Raw genomic sequence first — 24,626 nt, 5'->3', positions numbered from 1 at the left:
ACTGGGAGCACAGTATTTTCCTTAGGCCTTGAGCTTTTAGGTTCCCAGGTTCAAATCCTTGAAGCTATCATCTTCAGCTTAGCCCATATTTTCTCCTCCCCATAATCCAAATCACCTCTTGCAGATTCTTTACAATGTCTCCCACTCCTACTCCCCCTGCAACTTGCCTTGGTCGACTGGCAGCCCCTCCACCTTGAACAAGCCCTGGCTGTCCTCTAGTCACTCCACCTGCACAGTACTTCCAAAACAGCTGGCACAGAAATCCTGCCTTTGTCATAGCAACTACCTCCTAACTCACCCCAAAACCGACTACACTCCTTGGACAAATAAAAATTATCTACTGAGCCCTAGCCAGTTTGGCTCAGTGGATAAAGGGTAGGCCTGTGTACTGAGGGGTCCCGGGTTCAATTCTGGTCAAGGGCATGTACTTCAGTTGCAGGCTCATCAGGGCACTTGTGGGGGGCAACCAATTGATGTGTCTCTCTCACGGAGATGTTTCTCTCTCTGTCTCTCCCCCTCCCTTGCCCTCGCTCTAAAAAAAAATAAAAATAAAAAATCAATGGAAAAATGTCCTTGAGTGAGGATTAACCAAAAATAAATAAATAAATAATTATCTGTTGACTTCTAATTGGTCCCCGAAGATGCGCAATGTAGCTACTGGGTTAAGGGGCAGGGCTTATCTTTACTTCACCCGAGATTCATTCCAGCTAGGACAGTTCCTCATCTTGCTCTACTCCTTGCAAATCCTATCTTCTCTGCCCATTCAGACCTTCTCAATCCTGTAGGCTCTCAGTGAAACTCCTCCTACCTCCAAATAAGGAAGCTCTGTATCCTTTCACTTGGTATCCTGTGTTGCTCGTGGGTCATGGAACTCTCCTTATACAAAGACGCACAACACCTCATACTCCCTTTAATTCCCATACTCAACACAGTGCTAGGCTGGAGGAAGTGCTCAACAATGTTGTTCAGTCATAATTAAATAATTATTTCTTGAAAAATTATTCTTTGATCAACAATTATATTCTGGTTCTTCCAATACAACTCAAAGACCAGGAACCAGTCCTCCCTAAATTTCTCATTATTTAGAAATGTACTAAATGGTTGTGATAGTTGGACACAAGGTAATAAAACACAGGAGATAGGAGGATTATTTAAAATAGTAAGAGAGAAGCTCTTTATAAAGTATATATTATTAGATCTTAACTATTCCATGATCTTGGGCTCAATTTCCTGACATACAGCATAGCAGACCGATACCTGGAAGTATCAGGTGACACACAGTGGATTAATGATCAGGACTGGGACTCAGAGATCTTTTCATTATACCACATGGTCTTGAATCTTATCTACACTGGCAACATGTACTCCACAGCCTGCAAACCAATTACTTGGGGTATTTCAAATTAATTAGATTTTTCTTCCAGATTTTTATTAATTTCAAGAAAAGCGATTTAAAATACAATAATGTTACATAAACCATAATGTTTCAAGAAAAACGATCTTAAATATAATAATGTTACATGTAATAAACATCTCAAGAAAAATGATTTTAAATGTTACATGCAATAAACATTAATATTTCAAGAATAAAAGGATTTTAAGTATAATATTACCAAAACTATACTAACATATTATGATATCACAAAAGTTGTAGGAAATATTAAAAATCTGCAAATAACAGGATTACTTCTATTATGCTTCTAGAATATCTTTTCCCTCTGGCTCTATTTTTGTTCTGTTTATGTTGTTCCTTATATTCCACAAATGAGTGAGATCATATGATATTCATCTTTCTCCGACTGGCTTATTTTGCTTAGCATGATGCTTTTAAAGGCTATTTTGTCAGATATGAGTATTGCTACTCCAGCTTTTGTTTTTCTTTTCCATTTGCATGGGAAATTTTTTTCTCATCCCTGCACTTTCACCCTGTGTCTGTCTTTTATTTTGAGGTGGGTCTCTTGTACACAGCATATAGTTGGGTCATGTTTTTGTATCCATTCAGCTACCCTACACCTTTTGATTGGAGCATTTAATCCAGTTACATTTAGGATTATTGAGAGGTACTTATTTATAGCCATTTGAATTCGGTATGACTAGGTTTCTCTCTCTGTTTCTTCTTCTCAGCAATTCCTTACAGCAATCCCTTTAGTATTTCTTGTAATGTTGGCTTGGTGGTGATGAACTCCTTTAGCCTTTTTTTTGTCTGGGAAACTCTTTGTTTGACAGTCTATTTTGAATGATAGTCTTGCTGGATATAGTAATCTTGGTCTCAGATCCTTGTTTTCCATCACCTTGAGTACTTCATGCCATTCCCTTCTGGCCTGTAGAGTTTCTGGTGAGAAATCAGGTGTTAGCCTTATGGGAACTCCTTTGTAGGTAACAGTTTTCTTTTCTCTTGCTGCCTTTAAGATTCTCTCTCTGTCTTTAACTTTTGGCATTTTAATTATGATGTGTCTGGGTGTGCATCTTTTTGGGTTCTTCTTGTTTGGGGTTCTCTGTGCCTCCTGAACTTGTGTGACTTTTTCCTTTACCAAGTTAGGGAAGTTTTCTACCATTATTTCTTCAAACACCTTCTCTATTCCTTTCTCCCTTTCTCCCTCTTCTGACACACCTACTATTCTAATATTGTTACGTTTCACATTGTCTCACAGCTCCCTTAAGCTTTCCCCCTTTTTTTAAATTGTTTTTTCTTTTTGGTTCTCTGAGTGATATTTTCAACTGTCTTCTAATTCACTAATTCGATCCTCAGCTTCCCCTAATCTGCTGTGTATTCTTTCCAATGTTTCTTTATTTGTGTTATGTCATTCTTTATGTCAGACTGTTATTTTTTCATAGTTACTATATCTTTTTTCATACTGTTGAGTATTTTTTAAAAAATATACTTTATTGATTTTCCACAGAGAGGAAGGGAGAGGGACAGAAAGTCAGAAACATCGATGAGAGAAACATCGATTCAGCTGCCTCCTGCATGCCCCCGACTGGGGATGTGCCCACAACCAAGGTACATGCCCTTGACCGGAATCGAACCTGGGACCCTTCAGTCCTCAGGCTGAGGCTCCATCCACTAAGCCAAACCGGTCAGGGCCTGTTGAATATTTTTAACATCATTTCTTTGAACTCTATTTCAGATAATTTCTTATCTCTATTTCACTTATCTCTTCTTCTGGAGAATTCGCTAGCTCTTTCATTTGGGGGTTGTTTCTTTGTTTCTCATTTTGGTTGTCTGGGTTTGTGACTATGTATTAGGTAGGTCCTCTACACCTCTCAATCTCTAGCACAGGTCAGTGTTAAAAGCTGTTTCTGTCTAGTTGGATCAGGCAAAGACGAAAAGCCTGCAAAGCCTCCAGAGACCGCCTCTGCCTACAGACTAATAGGATTCTGGCTTGAATTGCCCCCAGGCAATCATCCTCAGGTGTGCCGAGAGTTTTTTTTCAACAGGGTGGGGCAGTTGCTTCTGCCTGGAGGCTAACTGTTACTTTTAAACTCTTAAGTGGCCTCAGGGCAAGGTGTTTTACAATAGGGTGTGTTGACTGTCTTCCCCCCAGGCGAGGCAGACGGGTATGTAGGGAAAGATGTCCTCCGCTCTATGAGAGAATGACTCAGCCCAGGAAACTTGAGGTGTCTGCCTTCTGAGCTCTATCCCCCGAGTCCCCAGGCCTGGGTTCTGCTCTCACAGTTCCAGTCCATTTCACCCTCCCTCTGCCAGAGCACAAGGTGCATTGGCCCTTTAAGAGGGTGCCGGAACTTCCAGCTGCCACTCCCTGGCAGACAGCACCCAACTGCTTTTCACAGTCAGTTGTTATGTGAGTACCTTCCTCAGTTTGGTGCTCTCTGCTGGGGAAGCCCATCTTCGGGATTAGATTCCTGAGTTCTCAATGGCTCCCCCCCACAACTGAAATATCTCTCCCGGACTTCAGTTGCCGTCTGTGGGTGCCCGGCCAGCCCTTTCACGCCTCCACCCCTCCTACCAATCTCTATGTGGTCTCCACCTTCGGTCCCTGGGAACCAGGGTCCTCCACTGCGAGTTTTCCGTTGATTATTCCAGAAGCCTTTCCGTATTTCAGTTGTAATTCCAGCTTGTTCCTGGGAGCATGTCCGTGCTACATCCTCCTACTCTGCCACCATTTTTCAGATTTTTTAAAAATACAAAAATTCTGTTCTGGCCAGGGCAGAATTTTGTCATAGCAACTACCTCCTGGTGGCTCAGTTGGTTGGAGCGTTGTCCCACACACCAAAAGGTTGGGAGTTCGATTCCCAGTCAGGGCACATACCTAGGTTTCAGGTTCAGTCACAGGTGGGGCGCTTATGGGAGGCAACAGATTAATGTTTCTCTCTCACATCAATATTTCCTCTCTTCTCTCACACTTCTCTCTGCCCCCCCCCTTTCTTTCCCTCTTAAAAAAATCAATGAAAACATATCTTCAGGTGAAAATTTTTTTAAAAATTCTCAAAATCAGATATTCACTAAATAATTGTTTTAATGAATGGTTCATAGTCAAAACTTCTTGGACACCATAGTCTATGATTCAAAATTCAAATTTTACCCTTTTTTAGGAATTTAGCTAAGGATTTAGCTGTATTCTAGATAACATTAAAATATGTTCAAAAACTAAAAAAGAAATAGGTGATGACCATAGTGGGAAAAATAGGGGACTAAGAGTTAAAAACCCAAATGCCAGACCAGTAGTGCCCAACAGAAATAAAGTATAAACTACTTCTAGTAGCCACATTAAAAAGGAAAAACAGGTTAAATTAATTTTGATAGTGTATTTTATTTAACCCATTGTATCTAACATATTATCATTTCAGTATGTACTCGGTATCAGAAAGTATTAAGGACATCATTTACTCTCTTTTTATCATTCAAGTGTACTTCACACACACTGCCCATTTTCAGATTAGTCGAGGCACATGTGCTACTCCAGGGGCCAGCAGACTTCAGGGAAGGAGAGGGTGTAAGCAGTGGTATTTGCCTTTTGGTACCTCAGTCTCCTCAACTGTGAACAATTAGATGCCATGACTAGAACCATAAGGCTCCTTCTGAGGCCACCTTTCTCTGTGGAAAGAGCAAGGACGCTATATTTTTTGCTCTCTTTCTATATGGTATTTTAATTGCCAGTATCATTTCTCTACACAACACAAATAGCGATGTATGATAGTCTTGAAATAGCTGCATATAATACATTAATTCTGAAAAGTTATGCTTCACCTTGGATTTGATGGCTAGGTGAAACACTTGCACGGCACACTGAGGGCTCTGGAAATTTTATTAAAAATTTGACAATTACTATTTTAGTATATGGCCTACAAGTCTGTTTAAACAATTATATAGACAAGGGCCTATCAAGTGAAACTCAACGAGGTAGAAGGATAACATGAAATGTAGTAATAACATTCCTCTGACTTCTAGATTAATTGCCCTATAACTTCAGAAGTCATGTGGTTCAGAAAGCCATCACTTTCCACCAAAAAATAAACAGACTACCTGTAAGAGTGAAATGCTTCCTCTCTCTTTTGGCCTTCACCTAACAGCTCCTGCTATAGGTATGATCATTACCTAGAGGTATTCTGCTTGCAGTATTGGGTGCTTTTTTTAAATTTTTATTTATTGATTTGAGAGAGAGAGAGAAACATTGATTTGTTGCTCCACTTGATTCTTGGATGTGCCCTGACCGGCAACCAAGCCCACAAGCTTGGCATAGCGAGGACTATGCTCTAACCAACTGAGCTAGAGTTTCTGCAAGAGCAGCCCCTGCCACAGAGGGTGCTGCCCCGCACCCCCAAGAGGTAGGAAATATGTACAATTCCCAGGAGCCTCCGTAACTGGACTCAGATCTCAGATCAGTGGGGTCGGGGAGGGGTGGGTGTCAATGGACCAAGACCAACTGGGAACAAAGGGATTGGGAAATTTTACTCTTCCTTGGATCCCTTTCAACACCTACCTGCCTACACCCATCCCTGCCTTGCCCCTCCTCCCTTCCCTTAACAATAAAAGATGCCCGAATTCCAGATTCTTCTTAAAATGGATTTGATAATTAGTTCATCTTCTCAAGCCAGGCTTTCTCATTCAATGAACCTTTCCTTACTTCAAAACTCTGATCCATTGAATATTGGCCTTTCTTTTGAAGTATCAGGCCCACAAACCTTGGACCTGTAACTTACACAGTGCCTGTTTAAAAAAAAACTACAATGAGAAAATATAAGGCAATTAAAAAAATTAATTGATAAGCCCAAACATCAAATCAGCTTTCAGTTAGGTATTATTTTTGACATTCTCTAAAATTGGCTCAACTTACCTGTGTGAGTCCTTTTGTGAGCCTGGAGCGATTTCTCCCGTGGAAACACCCTGTTACAGATGTTACAACGAATTCTGCTGGACGAATGCTCTCCTTCATTTATTAAATCCCGGACAGTATCTGCTCTGGGTCGACCACGCCGGATTCCATCCTGTAAACAATTTGTATAAACACTATTATATTTCTTGGACTCCACTCATTATAGCAAAATATCATAATAAATGACTTTTTAAACTCCTTCTTGAGTGACATCACCAACAATGGTAGAGTAGATAGTTTCAAGGACCCATCCCTCCCCAGATCACTGAAAAATCGAGTTGTCACAAACAGCTGTCACAACTCCAGGAAATCACAGCAACTCAGTGAACACTGAGTAAAGAAAAAAGCAACTTGAAATAGTAGGAAAGCTTTACAGCGTTTTGCACTTGCCCTTGCCCCTCTCCTTACCACACAGTGGTCTTGAAGCAGCAGCCTTCACTCTCAGCATGGGAACCTAGTCCCTGGCTCCAGAGAGAGCAGAGCACAGCAGAGCAGACATTATTATGAAAGAATTGTGTCTGTTTGACCTGAAGGACTGATGCAGGGTGTCTTTGATCTAACTTAGAATTCTCCAGGGTATAACAGTGCTACTCAAAACCTCTGTGAGGCAACTGACAATGTGCTGCCACCTGGGGCAAAAGAATTCAACTGAGGCAAACAAATATGCCAAAAGCCTGGGAGGAAACACTGGGGAGAGAGTGTCTTTGGGAAATTAGGGCATTGGGAAGTGCCCTTGAAGCCTAAGGACAGGAATTGAGAAAGCCACACACTTGCCCAGGATGGGAAGCATGGCCAGAAAAGACCTAAAAAGGCAGGAAGCTTTCACCTTCGGCTGATGTTAGGCTCAACACAGCGGGAAATGAAGACTAAGGCAGAGAAAAAGAGCTAAGGCACAGAGCCATTCTGCAACAATTACAAGGTTTTTTCCCTTTCTTTTTTTGACTCCCGGCATTCAAGATCTCTCTCAAAGGATGAGCTGATCACAAGCTAAAGAAACAGGCTTTAGAGAACAAACATAACAAAGTAGAGTTTACAAAAACAGTCTAGAAAACCTGCCAGACAACTAGAATCCACAGCAAACAATAAAAACAAATTCTAAGAGAGAAGAATCTGATTTTCAGAGTTACCACATTATAATATTTAAAACATCCAGTTTTCAACAAAATATTATAAAGCATGCAAAGAAACGAAAGCATGGTTCATATAGAGAAAAAATTAATAGAAACATACATTGGCATTACTAGACAAAAACTTTAAATGAATAAGGGATAACAAAAAATCAGGAGAACACTCTTTCAACAAATAGAGAATATCAATAAAGAAACAAATTATTTTTTTAAAGAAATTCTGGAACTAAAAGTTACAATAACTAAAATGAAAATTTTGACTAGAGATCACTAATGGCAGATTTAAAAGGGCAAAAAGAAAAAGTTAGCAAGTTTGAAGATAAGTCAACTTAAATTATCTAGTTAGAGCAGGGATGGGAACATCTGGTCCACAGGCAGTATAAACCCACCAGATCATTTGGTCTGGCCCTACCAAGACATTAGGGTGAGTTAATTAAATGTATGACCAAAAATAGTGGGCTAATTTTTAAGTTGATACTTTTATATGGCCTGTGAATGATCTCTATAATAAAAGCATAATATGCTAATTAGACCGGACAGCTGAACGACCTTCCGGACGAAGCCGGGGCTGTGAGGGCCGAGGCAAGCTGCCACCACTGCGAGGACCAAGCCTCTTGCACGAATTTTGTGCATCGGGCCTCTAGTCCTAAAGTCTAATATGCAAATTGACCGAATGGCCGATCACTATGATGCGCATTGAGACCACTAAGGGGCAGATGCTCAACGCAGGAGCTGCCCCCCAGCCCGCAGGCCCCGACTGGCAGCAGCAGGGCCAGCGAGCGGGCAGTGCCAGCCAGCCAAGGTGGGTGCCAGTGAGGGCCCCTGATCGCCCCGCCAGTTGCCCCACAGATCGGCCCTGATCACTGGCCAGGCCTAAGGAGATTACCCATGCACGAATTTCGTGCCCCAGGCCTCTAGTGTTATAAATATTCAAATGGCCCTTGGCAGATTCCCCACCACTGAGTTAGGGAAATAGAAACAGAAAATAATGAGCCTAAGACACCTGTAGGACATCAAGTGTTTTAGTCCTTTCAGGCCGCTATGATGAAATACCAGACTGGGTAACTACAAACACAGACATTTCTTTCTCACAGTTCTGGAAGCTGGGAAGTCCAATGTCAAGGTGCCAGCATGATCAGGTAGGGCCCTCTTCCTGGTTCCTAGCCAGCGCCTTCTCACTGTGTCCTCACACGTGGGAGAAGGAGAAAGGGTTCTCCCAGAACCTCTTTGATGAAGGCACTAATCCCATTAATGAGGGCTCCCACCACCTAAACACCTCCCAAAGCACTCCCCAACACCACCATCTTTGTGGGTCAGGATCTGAACACACAATTCTTCAGGGGAGGACACAAACATTGAGACCAAGTATACCAACATAATTGAAGACCCAGGGGCAAGAGGGAAAGGAGCAGAAAGCATATTTGGTGAAATAATGGCTGCAAAGTTCCTAAGTTTGATAAGACACAAGTCTAAAGATGCAAGAAGCTCAATGAACTTTAAGAAGAATACCAGGTAAACAGATACACAGAGACACATTACATCAAACTATCAAAAGACAACTACAAAGAGAGAATCTTGAAAGCAGCAAGAGAGAAGCAGTTCATCACATACAAGGGGTCCACAAATAAGATTAATAACTGATTTCCCAGGAGAAACTAGTGAAAGCAGTGAGAAGACATGCTTAAAGTGTTGAAAGAAAAAACAAAAGTCACCAATAATCTATCCTTCAAAAATGAAGAAATCAAGCATTCCTACATAAACAAATGCTAAGAGAGTTTGTTGCTAGGAGACCTGCCCTACAATAAATCTAAAGGGGGTTCTTCAGGCAGAAATAAAAGGATATAGAAAACAACTCAAAGCTGCACTCGAACACGAGTAAATGTAACAACACAAGTCAGAATTATTGTATTTTTGGCTTGTACCTCCTCTTTTCTTGCCTATATAATTTGAAAGACAAATGCCAAAAGTATAAAAAATTTTTAATCTATATTAATGGGAACACAATATAATGTAATTTGCAACTACAATAACAGAAAGGGGGTAAGAGCTGTATAGGAACAGAGTTTTTTATACTACAGAAGCTAAGGTTGTATGAATGAAAATGTTACACTACAAAAAAATAAGTTAAACAAAAAGAAGGTAGTAATGGAGGAATTGAGAAACAAAATAGGTCTAGACATATAGAAAATAACAAAATGGCAGAAGTAAATTCTTCCATATCAGCCATCACTTTGAATGTAAACAGAGTAAATTCTTCAATTAAAAGATAGAGATTGGCAGAATGGATTAAAAAAAAACACATAATCCAACTATATGCTGTCTATAAGAGACTCACTTTAGATTCAAAAATACAGATAGGTTAAAAGTGAAAAATGGAAAAAGAGATAATAGTTATAAACACATACATACCTAATAAGAGTCCCCAAACTGTATGAAGGAAAAGTAGCAGAACTGAAGGTAGAAAGCGATAGTTCAAAAATAGCTGGAGATTTTCACTGTTAATTAATGGACAGGACAACTAGATAAGTCAACAAAGTTATGGGAGACTTAATACTTAACAGACATACACAGAACATCCCACACAAAAACAGCAAAATACACATTTTTCTCTAGTGCACATAGAACATTTCCCAGGACACACCATATCAGACCACAAAGCAACTATCAATAAATTTTTAAAAACTGAAATCATACAAAGTATCTACTTTGACACATATGGAATAAAACTATAAATCTGTAACAGAAGGAAAAACTGGAAAATTCACAAACATGTGGAAATTGGACAACACACTGAAACAGCCAATGGATCAAAGAGGAAATCACAGGGAAATTAGAAAATACTTTTGACATGACCGAAAACAAAAATACAACATATCAAAACTTGTGAGATACAGTTCTTGGATCCAAAGGCTTAAGATAAGACAGCAATTGCTGCCCAAAGCCATCTAGAGAGTCAATGCAATCCCTATCAAAATTCTAAAGACCTTTTTTGCAGATATGGGAAAAGCAATCCTCAGCTCATATGGAAATGCAAGAGGCTCCAACAGCCAAAACAATTTAAAAAGAACAAAAAAAAGAAGGACTCACACTTCCCTATTATAAAGCAACAACAATCAAGACAGTGTGGTGTTGGCATAAGGAAAGACATATAGACCAATAAAATAGAATTGAAAGTCAACAAATAAACCCCTATCTATGACCAATTAATTTTCAACAAGGGGGCCAAGAACACTCAATGGGGAAAGAACGACGAATGGTTCTAAAATAACTCCATTTCTACTTGTAAAAGAATGAAGTTGAACCCCTGTTCATACAATATATAAATAATTAACTCAAAATGTATCACACATCGAAGTGGCAGAGCTAAAAACTAAAAGAGCTCTTAAAAAGACAGAAATAACAATATGTAATATGTTAATCAATAAAGAAATTAAAAAAAAAAAGAAGACAGAAATAAATCTTCCTGACCTTGTATTTGGCAATGGATTCTCAGATATGGCATCCAAAGCATGAGCGACAAAAAGAATAGGATTGATATTCACATATCTAATAAGGGTCTAGAAACGAGCACACATAATGAACTTTTACAACTCAACAAAAAGACAACCCAATTAAAATATGAATAAAGGACATACACATTTCTCCATAGTAGTTATACAAATGGCCAGCAAGCCCATCATCATTAGTCATTAGGGAAATGCAAATCAAAACTACAATGAGGCCCTAGCTGTTGGCTCAGTGGATAGAGCATCGGCCTGCGAACTGTAGGGTCCCAGGTTCGATTCCGGTCAAGGGCATGTACCGTGGTTGCAGGCACATCCCCAGTAGGGGGTATGCAGGAGGCAGCTGATTGATGTTTCTGATTCTCTGTCCCTCTCCCTTCCTCTCTGTAAAAAAAAATCAATAAAAAATATATTTTTTAAAAAATTTGGAATGTTAACACCTTACCAGGTGTATTGGTGAATATGTTCTCCCATTCAGTGCACTGTCTTTTCATTTTCTTTATGGTTTCCTTTGCTGTGCAAAAACTTTTTAGTTTCATGTACTCCCATTTGTTCATTTTTTTTCTTTTGTTTTGTCCAAGAAGGCATATCAGAAAAAATTATTGCTATGAGAAATAGCTGAGATATTACTGCCTATGTTTTCTAGGAATTTTATGATTTTGAGTCTAACATTTAAGTCTAATCCATTTTTAATTTATTCTTGTGTATTGTGTAAGAATGTAAAGGGTTCAGTCACAGTGGAAAAGTTTAACAGGTGGTACAATGTCTTGTTTCAATTTTTTGCACGTATCTGTACAATTTTTCTAACACCATTTGTTGAATAAACTATCTTTACCCCATTCTTTGTTCTTACCTCCTTTGTCAAATATTGACCATAAAGGCATGGGTTTATTTTAGAGCTCTCTATTCTGTTCCATTGATCTACGTCTTTTTTTTTTTTAATGCCAGTACCATGCTGGCTTAAGATATTCTTTATATGTTTTTATTGATTTCAGAGAGAGGAAGGAAGAGGGACAGATAGAAACATCAATCATGAGAGAGAATCACTGATCAGCTGCCTTCTGCACACCCTCTACTGAGTATGGAGCCCATAACCTGGGCATGTGCCCCAACCAGGAATTGAACAATGACCTCCTGGCTGATGCTCAACCATTGAGCAACACCAGCTGAGCAGTAGCATGCTGTTTTGATTACTATGGCCTTGTAGTATAGTTTGATATCAGATAGCATAATTCCTCCAACTTTATTCTTCTTTCTCAAGGTCACTGCCTATTCGGGGTCTTTTTGGTTCCATGTAAGTTTTTGGAATATTTTTTCTAGTCTTGTTATCTTGATACAGATTGTGTTGACTCTGTAGATTGCTTTGGGTGGTATGGACAATAAAATGATGTTAATTCTTCCTATCCATGAACACGTGGTATATGCTTCCACATTATTTGTATCTTCATCAGTTTCTTTCTTCACTGTCTTATAATTTTTCCCAAGTACAGGTCTTTTACATCCTTAATTTTACTTGTCGGTATTTTACTCTTTTTGAAGCAGTTGTGAATGGGATTGTTTTCTTAGTTTTCCTTTTGAACATCCATTATTGCTGTATAAAAATGCAACTGTGTTTTTTTTTCTATTTATTTTGTATCCTAATACTTTACTGAATTCATTTATCAGTTCTTAGCTTTTTGGTGGAATCTTTAGGGTTCTCTATATACAGTATCATGTCAACTACAGATAATGAGTTGTACTTCTGCCTTTCCATTTGGATGCCTCTTATTTCTTGTCTGATTGCTCTCTTGGACTTCCCGTACTATATTAAACAAGAGTGGTGGAAGCGGACCTCCCTATCTTGCTGCTGATCTTAAGGACATGGTGGTAGTTTTAGCCCATTGAGTATAATGTTTTCTGGGGGTGTGTCATATATGGCCTTTATTACCTTGCCGTATGTTTCCTCTATGCCTACTTTGTTAAGAGTTTTTGTGATACATGGGAGCTGGATTTTATCAAATGCAATGCCTTTTCTGCATCTATTGTCATGATCATGTGGATTTTATCCTTCATTTTGTTTATGTGGTGTGTCACTTGTATTGATTTGTAGACACTGTACCAACCTTGCATCCCCAGAATAAATCCCACTTGATCATGGTGCATGATCTTTTTAATGTATTGCTGGATCCAACTGCCTAATCTTTTGTTGAGGATTTTAGCATCTATGCTCATCAGAGATACTGGCCAATAATTTTCTCTCTTTCTAGTGTCATTAACTGATTTTGGAATTAGGCTAATGCTGGCCTTGTAAAATGAAGTTGGGAGCCTTCCCTCTTCTTGAACTTTTTGGAATTGAGGATAGGCGTCAGTTCCTCTTGGAATATTTAATAAAATTCACCTGTGAAGCCATCCAGTCCAGGACTTTGGCTTGTTGGGAGTTTTCTTTTTTTTATTACTGCTTCAGTTTCACTAATTGTAATCTGTCTATTCGGATTCTCTGATTCAGTTTTGGAAAATTTTATGTTTCTAGAAGTTTACCCATTTCTTCCAAATTGTCCAATTTGTTGGCATATAGTTGTTCATAATAACCTCTTATAATCCTTTGTATTTCTTTGGTGTCAGTTGTTAGTTCTTCTCTTTCATTACAACGGAATGTTATTAAGCCATAGAAATGATACATGCTACAAGGTAGATGATCCTCAAAAACAGTATGCGAAGTGAAAGAAGCCAGACACAAAAGGCTACACATTGTATCACTCCATGTGATGAAGCATCCAGACTAGGTAGGTCCAGACACAAAAACAGATGGGTGCTTTCCAGAGACTAACTGTAGAGGGGGTAGGGAGTGGCTACTTAAGGGATGCAGGGCTTTCTTTAGAGTGAGGAAGCTGTTGTGGAACTTGATATAGGTGGTGACTGCATAACACTGTGATTTATTAAATGTTACTGAATTACACTTTATAAACATTTACTTGAAAAGCTCAATCTCAACATGGATGAGTTACCTTACAGAATAAATCACATTTAAATTTTTCTTTAGATATTAAAATCTATTTCCACAACAACCTAAGTGTGCACTGACAGACGGATGGATAAGTATATGGTGTATACAATGGGATTCAGCCTTGAAAAAGGCAATCCCGCCATATGTTACACATGGATGAACCTTGACATTATGCTCAGGTAAATAAGCCAGTCACAAAAAGACAAATTTTACATGATTCCACTTACATGACGTAGCTAAAGTAGTCAAACATTTAGAAACAGAAAGTGGAATGGTGGTTGCCAAGGGTTGTGGGCAGGGAGAAAAGAGTTCAGTGGGTATACTAGTAATGTTGCAGTTTTACAAGATAAAAAAAGTTTTAGAGATCTACTAGGCAACAATACGTATAGTTAACACTGAAAAATGGTTAAGATGATACATTTTATGTTGTATTTTTTGCCACAATTTTTAAAAAAAGGAATGTGCAAAGGCACAGTGGCAGATTATATTATAAAAATACTAGAGGCCCAATGAACAAAAATTTGTGCAAGAGTAGGCCTCCCTTCCCCCGACTGCCAGCACCGGCATCCCTGCTCTGACCGCCCACAGGCACCTGGGACCCACTCTGCTTCCCTCCTCCAGCCACCCATAGGTGCCTGGGACCCAGGCTGGCTTCCCTTGGGCCCGACTTTGTAAGGAAGGACGTCTGGTCTTTTATTATTATAGACTGGGGGCCCGGTGCACGAAATTCGTGCACTGGGTGGGTGGGGGGGGGGGAGTGTCCCTCAGCCCAGCCTGCCCCCTCTCACATACTGGGAGCCCTCAGGCGTTGACCCCCATCACCCTCCAATCGCAGGATCGGCCCCTTGCCCAGGCCTGACGCCTCTGACAGAGGCGTCAGGCCTGGGCAGGGAACCCTCATTTCCCCCCATCACTGGTTCTGCCCCCAGCCCAGGACTGATGCCTCAGCCAGAGGTGTAGACCCCCATCACCCTCCGATCACCTGATCGGCCCCTTGCCCAGGCCTGACGCCTCCGCCAGAGGTGTCAGGCTTGGACAGGGGACCCCCATCTCCCCCCGATCACTGGCTCTGGCCCCCGCCCAGGCCTGAGGCCTCTGGCCCAGGAATCATGCCTGAGCAGGGGACCCCCATCTCCCTCTGATCGCTTGCTCCACCCCCCGCCCAAGCCTGATGCCTCTGACCCAGGCTTCAGGCCTGGGCAAGGGGACCATCATATCCCCCCAATCCCCGGCTCAGCCCCCCGCCCAGGCCTGATGCCTCGGCCAGAGGAGTTGACCCTCATCACCCTCCGATCACCAATCACCGGATCGGCCCCTTGACCAGGCCTGAGGCCTCCGGCAGAGGTGTCAGGCCTGGGCAGGGGACCCCCAGCTCCCCGTGGTTGCAGGCTTTGCCCCTGCCCCTGCAGGAAGCCTCTGGCTGAGGCGTCCGGCCCGGGCAGCGGGGACCCGCAGCTGCAGCGGCCCTGTGATCGTGGGCTCCGCTTTAGGCCCAGGCAAGGGACCCCTAGCTCCCAGGACTGCCAGCTTCGACCGTGTCCAGCTCCCATCGCTGGCTCCACCCCTACTTCCTGCTATCACTGGCCAGGGCAGCAAAGGCACCTGATTCTCCGATCATGGCTGGGGGGCAGCTCTTAGCTGCCCCCCGGGTTTCTGATCACTGTCAGTGGCAGGGGGCTTCTTCCTGCTTTCCCTTTCGCCTCCCTGCATTGTGCCTACATATGCAAATTAACCACCATCTTGTTGGCAGTTAACTGCCAATCACAGTTGGCAGTTAATTTGCATATAGCCCTGATTAGCCAATGAAAAGGGTATCGTCGTACGCCAATTACCATTTTTCTCTTTTATTGGTGTTGATTCACTGCCCTCTCTTGCTGTGGGCCCCAATAAGGCCAACCTGGCCACATAACTCGCTTTGGCTAATAACATGAGAGGGCAAATTACTTGTGTGACCTCTGAGCACAAGCTTCAAAAAGCCACCACATGGTTTCCATTTATAATGAAACTCAGAATTGGCAACGTCCTAAATGGAACTTGACTTACTTATGTTTAAGTCCAAATTAGCAAATCAATTTGACAATTATTGCTGATTATCAAATATTTTCATCTTCATCTTCTTTACTCCTTGGCTATAATCCTCACTATAGCTACAAGCAGCACTAGTCTTTCTTGATAAAATTGTTCATCCAGAATCAGCAAAGGGAGATCGGAATAAAATTAGAGAATCTGTTGCCATCATTTATTGAGCCGCAATAATTGTAAGATTGTTGCTGGTTATGGTCAAATCATGAATAATTGTTTTAAATATTGTTTTTAAAATGCTAAAAAAATAAATGTAACATATATGATGCATAAAAAAGGTGATTCTGTTAAGAAATTGAACATGAAATCAGGTTAATTAAAACCCTTAGTGATACAACTCCTCTGCTTGAAAGAATCCCTTTCCTAATATATGTATTTATTGAGAGAAAGGGGAGAGATGGAGAGAAGGATAGGGAGGGAGGGAAACTTCAATTTGCTGTTCCACTTATATATGTATTCATTGATTGATTTGAACATTGCGCTGAATCGGGATTGAGCTCATAACCTTGGTGAATTGGAAGATGCTCTAATCAATTGAGCTATCCAGGCAGGGTTCCTAATATTGTTTAAATACCAAAAAAATATATTGTTGACTATTATAATTATTTTATTTTTTCATTTTAAGAACTAAAAAACAAATGTGTTTATTGAGGCAAGAAGATACAAGCAATATTAAAATCAAAAGCTCCTCTAGCTTTAATTGGCATTTCCTTCTCCTGTCAAATGGGGGTGGGATTTTATTTGTACACTAGAGGCCCGGTGCACGGATTCGTGCAGCAGTGGGGTCCCTCCGTCTGCCCTGAACTCTCTCGCAATCCGGGACCCCTCGGGGGATGTTGGACTGCCAGTTTTGGCCCAATCCCCACAGGCCAGGCCGAGGGATTCCACCGGTGCATGAATCTGTGCACCGGGCCTCTAGTGTGCATATGAGATGCTTGGTTAATCTCCTCTCACCCCCCCACCTCCCCCTTCCCTCTGAGATTCAGCAGTCTGTTACATGTTTCCATGCCTGTGCTTTGAGTATCTACCCCCTGGTGGTCAGTGTGCAGCATAGCTACCGGTCGAATGGTCAGACACTTAGCATATTAGCCTTTTATATATGTAGATTTCCTAAGGATCCCAATCTGCTCATCAAAGCCTTACACAGGGGGAAGCTGTGGAGCAGAAATTCCTTAAGCAACCCACTGGGAGAACTCTTATCAGGGCGGAGAACTGCTCAGTGCTGCCTGCTTCTTTCTCTTCTGCTTCTTGTATTCTACAAACAGTCCCTGCAACGATGGCAGCCTAGCAGTTAAGTGAAGAGGGGCTCAGGAAGCCACTCTGCCGTCTCGGCACTGGCCCAGTCCTTCGTTATTTTGTCCACAGCCTCACGGCCTTTCTGATTTTCCAAAAACCCAGGGAACTCCTTTCTCACGAGTACTCTCTGATCCTCCTTTGTTAAAGAGCCTTTATCCCCAGCAAATTTGTGAGAGGCAAACATCATGGTTCCCATGGAGTGTTCTATTTGAAATGGCATTTTGGTAAGGCCCTGGCCAAAGGCACGGCAGGACCACAGGGCTGGCTGGGATGTGCAGCCGGTTATTACAATTTCAAATAACTGATCAGTTCATCAATATAAAAATTTTAAATCACCCATTTCTATTTTCAATGTTTCTGGTAAAAAAAAATAAATAAACAAGCATGTTTAGTAAGGAGAGAGATATACTTTTAAAAGTTAATCATTTGGCTGCTTTCAGCAACTCTTTAAGATCTTGTTTCACCTACAAACCATGCATGTATATTTTCCAGATGAGAAATAGATAGCTAAAAAAATACAATACAACATCTTAGCCATATACAAGTAAGACTCCACCAAGTGCATTCTTTGAACTAAGAAAATTAGGCCAGGCAAGTAAGTAATGATCTAATGCCCTAAAATCAATAGCTAAAGAGCATCTTGTAAATACATATAAAAATAAGCAGTGCAAAAAAAAAATAAAAAATAAAAAATAAGCAGTGCTACTTAAAAAGGACCACTTTCATTTTGGCCTTAGCAATAAGAAAACGTTTCCAGGTACATTTTGACAATAATAGTCTCATCAGCAACCAAACATACCTGTAGCCTAAGAGAGAAATCTTGTTGAGACTGCTTGATTTGCAAGGAAAGGTTAACAAATTCCAAGACACCCCATTGTTATTATGTAGCAAGTGCAGCAAAAGAAGCTACAAGAAAGAAGCAAGATGATTAAATTGCCAAAAATGTTTCGTACTTCAGTAAATTTTTTAAATAGAATCTCAATACCTCCAGAGGTAGATTAATGACTTTTGAAAGTGTTTTCTAAACTATTTCATGATAAATGTTTTGAGTTCTCAACATCAATAACTAACTTTAAAATTATTTAATAAAATTTGGGTTATTTCTCAACCCACTTAACATAATGTACACATTTACTTAGGCTTTAGAAAATGTTATATTAAGCCCTAGCTGGTTTGGCTCAGTGGATAGAGCGTCAGCCTGAGGACTGAAGGGTTCGAGGTTCAATTCTGGTCAAGGGCACATGCCTGGGCTGTAGGTTCAATCCCCAGTGGGGGGCATGCAGGAGGCAGCTGATCAATGATTCTCTTTCATCAATGATGTTTTTATCTCTCTCCCTCTCCCTTCCTTTCTGAAATCAATAAAAATATTTTTAAAAGATAAAGTTGTATTAAAACTTGGTATTCATGTAATTACTAAAGAACTAAAAGTCTTTGACGCATTTTTATACAAAGTAAAATTCAAATCAAGTACTCAAGTAACATAGAAGGAAAAGGAAAATCAGTCTCAGAGAGGCGTATGTACATTGACAAGAAAGAGAAAATGTAAAATTTATCATATTTCCCTTTTCGAAATCAGATTTAGATACAAATTTCCTATGGCTCCCATACCTGCATCCTAACTCTATCCCCCACCTTGACCTATCTGCAAAACTTTCCAAGTCTTAATTTGAATGTGTCTGTACCCTCATAAAGCATCTCCATTAAGATATAGACAGGTATCGATAGTATGTGTACAGTCTCCTTGCATTAGCTTAATATTAGAAATATAATAAACCCCTAAAGTCAATTCATACATGTTATACATGGGAGCATTATCATGTAGGGATTAAGTACAAGGGCTGTGGAGGGTCCCAATCAGTTCTGCCACTTACTATAGGATATTAACTTAATCTTAACCTTGGGGACTCTTTTCTCTAATTCCTCCTTCATCAGGTAAACAAGGTAAATTGGGAAAGGAATTCAAAACATTCAACACAGAGCCTAGCTACTACGTTAACATGTTGTTTGTGTGTGTGTGTGTGTGTGTGTGTGTGTGTGTGTTTTAAATATTGAATGCATTGGGGTGATATTCGTTAATAAAATGACATGTTTCAGCTGTACAATTCTATGATACATCATCTGTATATTGTATTGTGTGTTCACTATCCCAAGTCAAGTTTCCTTCCAACACCATTTATCCTCCCTTTACCCTCTTCTACCTCCCTAATCTTCCTTTCCCTCTGGTAATCACCATACTGTTTTTTTTTTGTGTGTGTGTGTCTATTAGCTTTTTCTTTTCTGTTAATTTTGTTTTATTGCTTAAAGTATTACAAAGAGTATTATATATGTCTCCTTTTTTTTTCTCCCCTTGACCTTCCCCTGGCCTCCCCTACCCCCCAGTGTCTTGTGTCCATTGGCTATGCTCGTATGCATGCATACAAGTCTTTAGGTTGATCTCTTACACACCCCCCCCCCAAACCCTCCCCAGCCTTCCCGCTGTAGTTTGAGTCTGTTCGATGTTGCTCTGCCTCTGTATCTATTTTTGTTCATCAGTTTATAATGGTCTTAACTATCCATAAATGAGTGAGGTCATGTGGTATTTTTCTTTCACTGACTGGCTTATTTCACTTAGCATAATGCTCTCCAGCTCCATCCATGCTGTTGCAAATGGTAAGAATTCTATCTTTTTTACAGCAGCATAGTATTCCATCGTGTAGATGTACCACAGTTTTCCAATTCATTCATCTGCTGATGGGCACTTAGGCTGTTTCCAGATCTTCGCTATGGTAAATTGTGCTGCTATGAACATAGGGATGCATATATCCTTTCTGATTGGTGTTTCTGTTTTCTTGGGATATGTTCCTAGAAGTGGGATCACTGGGTCAAATGGGAGTTCCATTTTTAACACATTTCGTACCGCTCAGGAGTTTTCTCGTGTTTCGTGCGCCATCTGTTAAGGACCGTTCACGAGTGTTCTCGTTTTTCACGCCCATGGAAAAAGGCGCAAATCTAGATACTTATGTAAATTTTGTTTGGTCCCTCTTCATAGAGGAAAATGTTTTACGCAGTACCATACGTTAAAAAAGTACTAGGAACTTTAATTGTTTTTGTAAATAAAAATGTTGTAATTATTGAAAAACAACACCTAAAGTGCATTATGATGATTTAAGTAACGTGCAGTTTGCCCAAAAACGTGCGGTCCCTGGCGTATGTCTTAGAAATTTCTATGCGGTACGCAATGTGTTAACATGTTGTGTTTAATATGGAAGTAATTGCTCTGTACTAATCAGCTATCAGATGGTTGAAGAGTTCATGGGATGATAGAAAGGGGAAGCAGGATAGGCAGCTGGCAGGTCCTGAAGGGTGAATGGTATCTGAGGCTAAGCACGAAGAAGCCAGTGAAGTAACCTCATTAATGCGGTTGGGGAGAGGGTACAAGGGCACAAGGTGGGGAGGCTTGGAATACCTTATGGCAAAGGGAAATCAGACCTGCCCTTCCCTCCCAAAATTCTATAGAAGATAATGCTAATATGTAATTAGACCCACAAAAGTGCTAAGCAATCTTGTGTTTAGGGGCCAAAATAAGTGGCTAGACCAGTGGTTCTCAACCTGTGGGGCGCGACCCCTTTGGGGGGGTCGAACGACCCTTTCACAGGGGTCGCCTAAGACCATTGGAAAAACACATATATAATTACATATTGTTTTTGTGATTAATCACTATGCTTTAATTATGTTCAATTTGTAACAATGAAAATACATCCTGCATATCAGATATTTACATTACCATTCATAACAGTAGCAAAATTACAGTTATGAAGTAGCAACGAAAATAACTATGGCTGGAGGTCACCACAACATGAGGAACTGTACTAAAGGGTCGCGGCATTAGGAAGGTTGAGAACCACTGGGCTAGACGATGAATTTCTTCCCACAGGCAGGGGAAGAACAAACGGAACAAGTAGAAGCTATACCAGGAGTGCAGGACTCAGGCACCTCCCTTGGGAGCAGCAGCAACAGACAACCAACAAACACAAATGTTCTCATACCCACAGCTGCTGCTGCCTCTAACCTGCATACTGAGGAGGAGGTAGCAGGGAGTGTGCTACTAGCACCAGCTTTATTGCAAACTTGTGTCCCATCTTCCCCAAAGTAAGCAGATTCAGTCAGTATGCTTCACCATGAGCATGTGGCGATGAAGAACTACCATATAAGTACTTTCAGTGAAGGAAAACAAAGGGGACGGCCACCCTGTTTTTAGAAGATACGATCACAAATCATACTAGGTGACTTCCTTAAATAAAGGCATATTCCAGACTCCCCCACCCTGCCCCAACTACCCCAACCCTGCAAGGTGAGGAAGCTTAAATGAGTGAAGTTTTGGAGTTGTATTTGGATTGTTCATTGATGAAAGGGCAAGTTAGAATCAATTCATCTAATAATTTATCAAACAGTTACAATATGAAAGATTGAGGAAATATAAAACAGCCTTTTCACTTTTACACATTCTTCATAACTGCCAGTATATTTTAGCTCTGAAAAGAGGTGGACAAAGTGGAAATAAAATCCAAACCTGTGTGAGCAACTTTTATAAAAGGTTTGTGTGAAAATAAGTCTGTTTTAGGCCAAAAGAAACATATATATACAGATTTCATTTGCCTAGGATAACATTAATCTTCTTGGGTAATCCCAAATTAGATTATAATTAATGAAATAATTCCAAAACCTTCCACAAGTATTTGTGCATGTATGCCTTTATGTTGCTCAACTATATAACATGTTTTTTAAAAAGGCCTAAACACCAGAAAAAAAATAAATATATATATATATATATGATATCTATCCATCTTACGAAGGGGTACCTAGAGATAGCCAAGAGTGATTGGTTCCTTCACAAACTCACTTAGCACTGTTGTGAACATTTATACTGCTTGTTCGAACTTTTACTGAAGTGCAGCTTCAAGCGTTGAAGTGTGTCAAAGCTCCTAGTTTTGTAACTTTATAGCTCTTTAATAACAATGACATTAGAAACACAAAGTGTATCAATTTCCTTGGGGCTCAAACAACACGGCGTTTCAACATCTTTGCTACTGAGTGTAAAATGATCAAACTTGTTTCAATTTATAAATACAGTATTTGCCAATACAGATGTAGTTACCCACGAGGTAATTTACTTGTTTTATCTTTGGCAAGATGCTTATCTTATAGAGTCAGTTAACACACAGACTCTGAACAGTGACTTATAGTAGCACCACTCATTCATTCCATAACTACTTCCCGAGCACCTTTACTCCACATTTACAGTGTGTCAGGTACTCGGTCTACCAGAGAGAAATGATGCGGCCCCCCTGGAGCTGACAGTCTACAGAGCTGAGTACATGTACGCAGAGAGGCAGCCGGAACACAGGCTTCAGGACCAGGGGCCACAGAAACCCAGCCCCAGGCCCAGCTCCAGCTCTCCACTGCCCAGCTGAGCGCCCGTGGGGAGGTCCCTTCGCCAGGCTCCAGCTCAGCCTCAACTGCCCAATCCGTAAACTGTAGGTCTGCACCAGGCAGGCACACCCTTCCCAGCGCTAAACAGTCCCGGAGCCGATCAATCCGAGGTCAGCGGCTACAGCGTCGCAGGCCACTGTGCTTCAGCGCCTAGCAGAGGAGGTCGCTGGATGCACGGGGGGCGGCGAGGGCCCGACTTCCGCGGCCGAAGATTCCCCGACGCGCCTTCTCACTCGTCGGCTGCCTCCGCAGGCCTCTGTGGCGGGGTCGGGGCCGGGATCTGCGGTGATGGAGCAGAGGCTGCGCAGCCCCTTCCCTCCCGCACCCCGAGAAGCTCCAGGGGGCAGCTCCTTCCCTCCCTCCCAGGCCAGCGGACTCTGCGGTCGGCTTCCGCGACCCGGGCCGCGCGCCGGTCCCTGCACCTGCTGGCGGCCGCCCGCCTCCCCCCGCGTCCGCGCCGCCGCCCCGCCACCCCCCGCAGGGGCCCGTTTTTTGGCGCGCGGCAGTGACGTCAGTGTCCGGTCCCCCGCCCCCGCCCCCGCAACTTCGCGTTTTAAACTCGGCCCCGCCCCACCCGCCGCGTCCGCGGGCGCTGCCAGCTCCCGGCCGCGCCGTTAACCGCCCCGCGGCCCCGCGCCCCGCCCGCCCCGCTCACCTTGAGGTGGCCGCTGTCCGGGCTGCTCGCTTCCTCCTCTTCCTCGCCCCCCGAGGCGGCGGGCTGGGGCGCGCCCCGGCCGCGGAGCCCCGGGCGCTGGGCGGCGGCGGCGGGCTGGGCGGCCGAGGCGGCGCCCCCCGCGGCACCCGGGCTGAGCGTCACGTTGTGCGCGTTCTCGCCCCAGCGCCACGGGTACACCATGAAGTCGCTGAAGCCGGGGCTGGTGGGGATGAGCGGCGGCGGCGGCTCCGGCTCCCCTCCGCCGCCGCACGTGGCCTTGATCGGGGTCGTCCTGATGACCGACACCAGCACCCGCTTCGGGGAGTCGTGGCAGAAGATGACGGGTGGCGGCGGCGGCGGGTGGTCCGCCATCGGCACTTCCACACCCCGGATCATCGCCCTTCCCCGATTCGCAGCTCCGCCAGCCGCTGGCCCTTCGCTCCCGTTGCCCGCGCTGCTCCGAGTCGCTGGCTCTCAGTCCCGCGGGCTCATGGCCGCGGACGTTTCCCGGAATCCTCCTGTGCGGCGGCCAGCGATGGAGCCGGGCAGCTCAGCGGGCACCGGGGTCAGGGCGGACCCCAGCCCCGGGACCAGCCCGCCCTCCTCTCTTCACACGCAGGCGGCAGAGGCGGGAAGAGCGGGCGGCCCGGCCGGCGGGGACAGGAAAGCAAAACTCACGCCGCCGAACCCCCAAAATAACAACCTGCTGCTGCGGTCCCCACTCGGACTTTTCCCGCGTTACATTTCGCGCCTGGGCGGGACCAATCACAGCGAGGCGCCTGCCCACTGGCCGCAGCGAGGAGTGACAGGTCCCGCGAACCAATGGTCGGATCGGCATTTCTTTCCAGCCGAGAGAGGCGGGGCCGGCGCCGCGCGCGGGTTCTTCCTAGCCGGCCATTGGCCGCCGCTGGTGTTTTTTCTGGCCCGGAGGCCAACTGCGTTCGAAACTCCCGGGGAGCGTGGACGTCAGCGCTCGCCCCGGCACCCCGCCGGGGGCCCCGCCTCCGCCGGCCCGGGGAGGATCGTAGGGGCGGAGGCGCGCGGGGACAGGGACGGGCGGGGGCGGGAGGCAAGAGAGTTGCTGATTGGACAAGCGTTGGGCGAGAGGCGGGCCCGGGGCGGTGGTTGGCTGGCGACCCGCCTGCGGCTGTTGGGCTGTGGTTCCCGCGCGCCCCG

General features: G+C 43.1%; 1 protein-coding gene across 1 annotated transcript in view; it reads right to left on the bottom strand.

The window, feature by feature from the left end:
* The window catches only part of ZNF367 (zinc finger protein 367), a 31,153-nt gene extending 6,763 nt beyond the window's left edge, over positions 1 to 24,390 (bottom strand). The window contains exons 1-2 of the mRNA XM_059656401.1: positions 23,451 to 24,390; positions 6,297 to 6,447 (exon numbers count right to left, since the gene is read on the bottom strand). Of these exons, the coding sequence (XP_059512384.1) occupies positions 6,297 to 6,447; positions 23,451 to 23,846 (547 nt within the window). The 5' untranslated portion in view covers positions 23,847 to 24,390. The remainder of the gene's footprint in view (positions 1 to 6,296; positions 6,448 to 23,450) is intronic.
* Positions 24,391 to 24,626: the final 236 nt, after the last annotated feature.

Source organism: Myotis daubentonii, chromosome 11 (genome assembly GCF_963259705.1).
Source record: "Myotis daubentonii chromosome 11, mMyoDau2.1, whole genome shotgun sequence".
In the NCBI taxonomy this organism is placed as follows: Eukaryota; Metazoa; Chordata; class Mammalia; order Chiroptera; family Vespertilionidae; genus Myotis; species Myotis daubentonii.
This window is presented reverse-complemented; position numbering and strand designations above follow the sequence as displayed.